At 33.9% G+C, this 7,762-nt stretch overlaps 1 protein-coding gene and 1 long non-coding RNA gene across 2 annotated transcripts in view; both read right to left on the bottom strand.

Annotated features, from left to right (window-relative positions):
• Window positions 1–4,191, bottom strand: LOC105204800 (DDB1- and CUL4-associated factor 11; the record flags this gene model as incomplete). The annotated part of the gene is made up of 9 exons (XM_011174013.3): window positions 1–1,667; window positions 1,887–1,993; window positions 2,077–2,229; window positions 2,397–2,643; window positions 2,842–2,934; window positions 3,010–3,185; window positions 3,283–3,429; window positions 3,608–3,848; window positions 4,027–4,191. Coding segments are annotated over 9 exons (1,464 nt in total), but the record flags the coding sequence as incomplete, so codon positions are not given.
• Window positions 4,192–5,205: 1,014 nt separating this feature from the next.
• The window catches only part of LOC113004384, a 29,646-nt gene continuing 27,089 nt past the window's right edge, over window positions 5,206–7,762 (bottom strand). Inside the window, exon 2 of the long non-coding RNA XR_005576545.1 lies at window positions 5,206–6,028. This is a non-coding gene — a long non-coding RNA (uncharacterized LOC113004384). The remainder of the gene's footprint in view (window positions 6,029–7,762) is intronic.

The following is a 7,762-nucleotide window of genomic DNA, read 5'->3' as shown; positions in this document are numbered from 1 at the left end:
TATTAAAACGCCAAGCCGTATGGCCTTATTTTATTAAAACAACAATATGTTACATTTTCGAGATAAAAAATTACATCAAATGGCAATTAATTGCGGTACAGGTTACAATTGCTTTAAAATAATGGATCGCCCCGATCATCCTAATTAATTAATTAATCAACAGCAATTCGCGAATCGCTTCAATTGTCCTTTATTTCTCGTCAATTAATTAATTAATTAATTAATAAGACCCTCTCCCCGTGGGAGGAGCGGTACTTTCTCATCGCGCAATCATTTCAACAATTTTAAATTAATTTACTAAAACGATTCAATCGAGTTATTTCATACGTTAGGAGTTAGAACAACGTTCTTTTAATATCACAATAATGAAATTTTTCGCGCGATGAGAAAATTGTTTCTATATGTATGTCTACAGATTCTTAAGATAAGTATCACTGTGTATCACAGAATGAGGAGATTGCTTTGCGACTGTACATCATTCTGCGTCAGAAAACAACGCAAATTATTACATTTATTTTAAGTCAAGTTTTGATTGTGCGAAAGATTCGTCGCGTTTAATATAAACGCGCCGGATTTCTTTTTACCTCTGCAAAAAATATTATTACAGTTACGAAGAAATCTCCCTTAATATTTAGCATGAAACGATGAAACAGTTGCCGACCTCGATAATTATACATACGCAATTTCTATAACAAGTGTAATTACAACTACACTGTTTAATTTCTCTATACAACTAGAAACGGGCAATGGGGTGATCCAAAGTCGCAAATTGTATGGAAGAGATTATTTTCGGCAACAATTCCGAAATTTATAATTATTTAATTCAATTTTAATCCAATTCAAATCAATCAAATTGAATGTAATATCTAAATGAGATTACAATGTCAATCTAAGAAAGCATATGCAAGCATACGTTTCCTTTTCTTTTACCAAGATTGATGAGCTCTGAACGGCTTAAGTATCAAACTTGGGGAAAAAAAAAGAAACACTTAAGTAGAATTTGCGTGTTTTCTCGTAAGAATGAAAACCAATTACGATTTATATCAATTAAAGTAACGTTTGATGAGATAAGATATGACTTGTCAAAGATAACGAGACGGAATCGTCTTGTTATCATTTTGCTAGCACGTAATAAACATAAAAATTAGATGATAATCATTCGGTTTTCGAAAACATTTTGATATAAAATCTATAATTTTAAGAGGAAGGGAGGAGATTCTCTATGTCTCACATAAATCGATTATTCGTATCATTGAAACAGATCGAACAGCTATTTTCAATCTGCATCAACGTAAAGAAAACTATCGCAGCAAAAATCTCGTAAAATATGCGAGCACAACGGTAAAGATAGATAGAAAAATCACGTTTATCGTTCAGTCTTGTACAATGTCTGTTTTGTATTCATGGCGAACTGCATGAAAAATGGACAAGGTTCTTCCCGACAGACATTTTCTTCTTTTTCTCTGAGCAATCGCGACCGTTAGATTTGCTGCGAAACAAGAGAAAAGGAAAACAATAGAAAATAAAATACCTCACATTACGATAAACGCCCTTGCTCTCTTTTGTGCAGCTATTCTCTCACTCCGTCGTAGCGGAGGCCGTTGCTCATCTTCGTTCATCGTGTCGTAGGTTTCACAATATTCCCATTTGGCTATTTTACCATCCCACTACAAGCACAAAACATAATTTTGTATTTATGCGTATCTTATCGCAAGGATACATATAATTACTCGTGAACTGAAAAGATATCGCAATTTCAAATTGCCATATACATTTAAATTATTTTGTACGTAAAATGAACAGTAAAAATATCTCTACGGAATAATTTTAAGTCAAGACGGAAAAAAAACATGTTAGCGTATGATCAAATGATGAAAGTTACTCACAGATGAGGTAATAAAGTTGTGATCAAAGGGGTGCCAGCTAACATCGCGCACGCATCCCGTGTGACCTCTTATCTTACGTACTATCTTTCCCGTCAGAATATCGTATACTGCGAATAAAAAAAGAAAACATCTATCAGCCGCATTTATTTACGCAGTGGTTTCACATATTGAGAGAAATAGCATAACTTACTGATAAATCGACCTGTCGAATCCCCCGTGTAAATGTATCTCTGCCCAGTGTTGTCTGGCGGCGAAAAGCGACAACGTATCAAAGTCTTACGGACCGAATGACCATAATACGTCATGACACTGGTGTCACCATCTAAGGAGCCTCGTTCCCATACTGTAACAGGAAAACATCGTATATATCTTGTAATTGTGCGTAACACTAAAGATCAATTGTAATCTTTAATGATTCAGATGTGTCTGAATAGTTTAGAGGCAAAAACAATGATTGAACAATTTTTCCTAGTTTGTTTTTTTTTTCTTGACTTGTAAATAAATACTTACATCGTTGAGGTACAGGCTGCCATCGATAGTCCCAATCTTGACGCTCGATAAGCTGGCGAGCATTTTGCTGAGCTCTATAAGTGGAGAACACGCGCGTGTCCCACAGCTTGATGGATTGATCTTTAGAATTGGTTATAAAATATCGTGTGTCACCACGCGAATCGATGTATGTGATTCCGTCTCTATGACCTGCCAATATTCCAACTGCACGCGGATCAGATTCATTTAACATTCTCCTATCCCATACCTAAATCAACAGTAAGATATTAAAGTCAGTTCATATGTAATAGAGTATTGATAAAATTATTAAATGCAAATAGTAAACAGGCTGAATAATAAGTGATTCAAATGACTAAATTTGTGAGGTAAGAAGTTTTTATAAAGCAAGTTTCTTCTTGGCTAAGAAGCTGAAATAATCTATTCTATTCTAATGGTTAAATTATACCTTACATAATCCGTCGTCGCTGGCGCTATAAAAAATTTGTGAACTGTCATCCGCAAAGGCAACACTATTTACGTCTTCGTCGTGACCCTCAAACTGTAAAAATAAAATCGAACATCAGTGCAAGGAATAATAAGCGAGCTTCCACTGCCGAATAATGATTGTACAAACCCGCAAGATTCGTTGCTGGCACTCGAGATCGTATATGTAAAGGCATTGGTCATTGGCACCACCCAGAATTTCCGTGCCGTCATTTGAAAAAGCCACGGAGAAAACGCAAAATCGCCGTACACCCGGGGTCAATGGTAACGTTTCCAAAGAGCCTCCTGATATTTGACACTGATACACTGTAAAAAAAAAAAAAAAAAAACGAGGTAATGCATATTGTGCAAGATTTGCCACTGCATGATGAAAAGCACAATGAGTAGTCACGATGTCACTTACAACAGTCCGCCCAACTCGAATACGCGAAATGTTTACCATCTGGACTGAACGCTATGTCTAAAACACTCCAGCCAACGTCGTGTGCTAGCATCCGATTGTACAAGATAAAATTACCGTTGTGTGTCTGATATATGTACAACCACTTATCTGCAAAAATATACAGACGTTCAACATGTATAAGCAGTAAAGCTGTCACGACAATATGACAACTTTCTATACAAAGCGCAACAGAGACATAAATACAAGATGAGCCAATATATACAAATGCAAATTACAGAGCAAAGTTGCAATTGATCAATCGATGATTTAAGCAGCTCGTCTATACCTTGAGTAGCAGTGATGAAGAATTCTCCACCCTTAGAATATGAACCGCAGAATACTTTCGAACCATACTCGTGTATGAAATGTGGTTTATTAGGCAAAAAGTTATTTCTTATCCTACACCTTTCGCTAAAGCTAAAACCATATGGCCTGAGAGTCCTGTTCTGTATTATAGATGTGACTGACACGCTCTTCTGGTCGGTGTCCCCGGAGGCGTGTTTGGTGACGATAGTTATGTCGTTTTTCTGAAAAGCATCACAGCGTAACGTATACGGGAGACGAGAATCGGGGCGCAAAGCAAAACCGGAGATAGCAACAGGTCGAGGAGTCTGATCGCGTCTTCGCCTTCGGCGCGTTCAAAAATGTGCTCTTGAACGTCACGCGCTCGACCGGGGAAACGCGATTGCCTCAGACTGAACTCACCTCTAATCTGGTTGTATCTGGAAACCTCGATCGCGCGCGAATTCGCGCCAATTCATCCTCCGATTCATCAGACGTATTCTCTATAGTGCGACTGCTCGAACGAAAAGAACGAGGATGTTTGGCACGGTCGTGCCGCGAGATGCGCGAGGTTATGTGACGAGACGATCAGAGCAGCGACCCAAGGTGACGTCCTGGGCGAATTTCTTTTTTTTCTTTGGAACAAGCGTTCCTCGTTCGCGTCAACAACTACCAGAGGAATGCGATTACGAAAGCCGGGGAATACAGTGGCGACAAGTGGCGAGAGATTCGCGGGGTGATCCAAAGCGAGACAGAAGAGGTTATGAAAGTTATGAAAATAGCGCGCGCTGCGGTACGTCGAAAAGTGGGAAGGAGTACGACCGGCAGTAATTAAGTGTCGTCTAGTTATGAACATTTATAACAAACTGGGTTGGGTAAATTAATATACTTTTTTAATTAAATTAAGTTGAAACTGACGTCTCACAAAACTAATTTAGTTATGTTAAAAGTTACATGAACAGAAAACTAATAATTCAATTGAAAAGTTACGTTAAGATTAAATTAAATTAAAAGTTAATTTTGAAAAGCGTTATATTAGATACATTAAATTAAAAAGTTGTTCTTTTTTAAAGTTACATTATTCAAAGCAATTACAATATGGATTTAAGGGATAAAAAGGTTTAATGTTTTATTTATAAATATAAAATAATAAAAAAGTAATTGTCTTTTACATAAGAACGTTTTTTTTCATAATTAGCTATTTCTTTTACACAGATAAATTTTTAATTATGAAAAAAGTTAATAATTTAAAGTGTTTTAAAAATAATTAGTTAAAGTTAAAAATTAACTCATTAATTTCAAATTAATTCAGTTATAAGTTATTAACTATTTCCTGATTACAAACATAATAAAAAATTAATATGTGCATTATAAATCAATACAATTCCCTCAAAAATACTAATAGTAGTAATTTATTCATCTTCTAGCATACAAAATAACTGAAAAGAAAACTTGGTTTATAATATAGTTACACAGTCATCATATATCTGTCCATTCCTCTGTGTATTGATGCTACTTATTTCTACCTGTACTAAAATCTATAAGTCCATAAAATTTATGTCTGTACTCATTTTTACATTAGTATCTCTTTAAACGACTATCTGCTCTTTTATACGACTTTATTACGACTCTATCTTTACTATTAATACATATTAATATATATACTTTATATAATAATTCATCTTTATCATAGATTTACATGTCCTTTTTACTTCTTATATTTTTATCGACGCTATCACACTTATCACATTCACCACAGCCATTTTTGTTTCCATACTATTATTATCTTATTTCTATCCTTATTTCTATCCTTCTATTAATTTCCTATTACATATATTTATACTTATTTTCTTTTATATTATACAATTCATCTTTTTCATAATTTTACATTCTTCCTTCTTCATGCATTCTACTTCCTCTCCTTTCTCCCCCAAAAAATACTATAGATCTTTGCATTTTTCTCTTCTAAAAATTTCTCCACAAATCTAAAATTTCTCATTCTTAATTTCTTATAAAATCTTATGAAATCTGAAAAAAGTGTAAATTATTTATTTACAAAAATTATATCAGATAAGAAATCTTAAGATGTTTCAGCATTCATATATACGAAAAATTCGAAGAAAATATGTAAAACTTTTTCAGCACTTCTGAAATGTATTTCAATTTGTATAAAATTTCTGAGAAAAATTTCCACCTCCAGGTCTCCAGGGACACCGATCAGAAAAATATGACTATCACATTTATAATGCAGAGGGGGATTAGTGCTCTCTTAGGTCACACCGTTATTAGCTTTAGTGAGACGTGTAGGATAAAAAATTCAATTTTTTATCGGATCAGCCGCAATTCATTTCTTATTAATGCTCTTCTTCGTTTCTGTGCATCACAAATCCTATAATATGCGATCCCGGTACATTTTCAATATTTTCTGCAACATAACAAGCGCAACGTACCCCCCTTAATATATTTTTTCTTTCATCAATAACAGTTTTGTTAATCAACTTACGTGATATCCAGTTTATCGTTAAATTTAAATTTCGCGAAAATGTGGCTCTTCGGATTCTCCCAAAAAGCTTATATACACTTGGTTATGGAAATCGAGTCGCATTCGTTATCATTTTCAAAGTATATCTAACATTTGGAAGGTAAAACGTCCAAACTTCGGGTGGGTGTTACGAAGTTTAAGAGGCAAAGGTCACGCAAATCGAGATTCGAGTTTACTGAGGGATTGTGGGACAACAATATTAAAAGTTTATGTGTCAAGGGTACGTAGTTAATGCCAGGCACATGGCGTGGTGCGATTCGAACGTCATAGAACACCGGAAGATGTTAATTAATTCTGTTCCTCGATTAGTTTCGTAGTCAGCTTTGTGGTTAGATTGGTATTCTAACAGTCTTCCCTTTTACTGATGCATGCACACGGCCAATTAGACACACAGAGGAAAATTGTTGAGTAATGTTTGCCTCACAAAATTAATAAAAATGTTCCGACTATTTTTACCGAATTTATGACGAGCTTTACTCGCTTGAAAGTAAAAATACCGAAAGTGTGTAAGGTAAAAAGTACATTACAATTACAAATCTATTCGAGTGATTATTACCCTGCAGTGAAGAGTAAATAATGTTATTCTCAAGACTGTAAACACGAACAACTTTACACATTTGTATTTTTTTACCGCACAGTAAATTTCATCAGTGTTAAGGGGAAAAAGGAAAATACTTGTCGGCAGAATAAATTCTATTGGGATGTATGGTAATTTAGATTTACGTGCAATACAGTAGCATAAGGTTTACTGTAAGAAATGTAAAAAAATTTACGACGCTCGCTCATTTCCCAGAAAAGTAAAATAAATTTTACATAAATGGGCGCCTGTCTCTATATGAACCTCCCAGTTTCGTTAAAATTTACTAGAATTCTAGCATATATTGCTTTACATTTTTCTCCGTGTATCCGAAGGAAACAATAGATTAGGGATGCATGTGTCACTACTCAAAGTATTATAAAATTTAAACATTTCATAGATTGTTCTATTATTACGTTCATCCGTGTAAAATTTTTGAACATGATTCTTTTATTAATTTATAAAAGTTATTTAATTTTTTCATAGAATTAATTGGAAGTTTTATTTAATTTTTCGTTTATTCTCGACTCTTATGTAAAATTGTGTTTCGTGGTACTCACTTGCAAATTTGATGAGAAAGCATCATTACGAATTAAATGAAAAATTTCTTATCTATATTAACAAAATCAAAATAAATATTTGTGCAAACGTTTATTTGAATACACTTATTCGTTTAAAAGTTATTTATCAAAAACCGCAGCAAAATATAATAAATTTTTGTCACATTAACTATTATAAATCAAATTTGTCATTTTCTTTGCAGGGCTCAGGGTTAAATTTTGATTGAATATTTACAATAAAAATGGTTTAATGTTAATTATAAGAAAAAGAATAAATCTAAGAAGTCTGCAATTTTTAAATTTTTATAACTTTTAGCAGGTATTGTAGAGCCAAAACATTTTTAACGCAACGAACAACCCCCGCTGCGAAGACCTGTCTCCCACTTTTAATCTGTAAATTTATTTCACAGTTTCTAAAGAAAATTTATTTTTCCTCTGTTTCACATCACGGCACTTTAACAAATAATATTTTTGGATTCA

This window comes from Solenopsis invicta, chromosome 16 (genome assembly GCF_016802725.1).
Source record: "Solenopsis invicta isolate M01_SB chromosome 16, UNIL_Sinv_3.0, whole genome shotgun sequence".
Taxonomy (NCBI): domain Eukaryota; kingdom Metazoa; phylum Arthropoda; class Insecta; order Hymenoptera; family Formicidae; genus Solenopsis; species Solenopsis invicta.
This window is presented reverse-complemented; position numbering and strand designations above follow the sequence as displayed.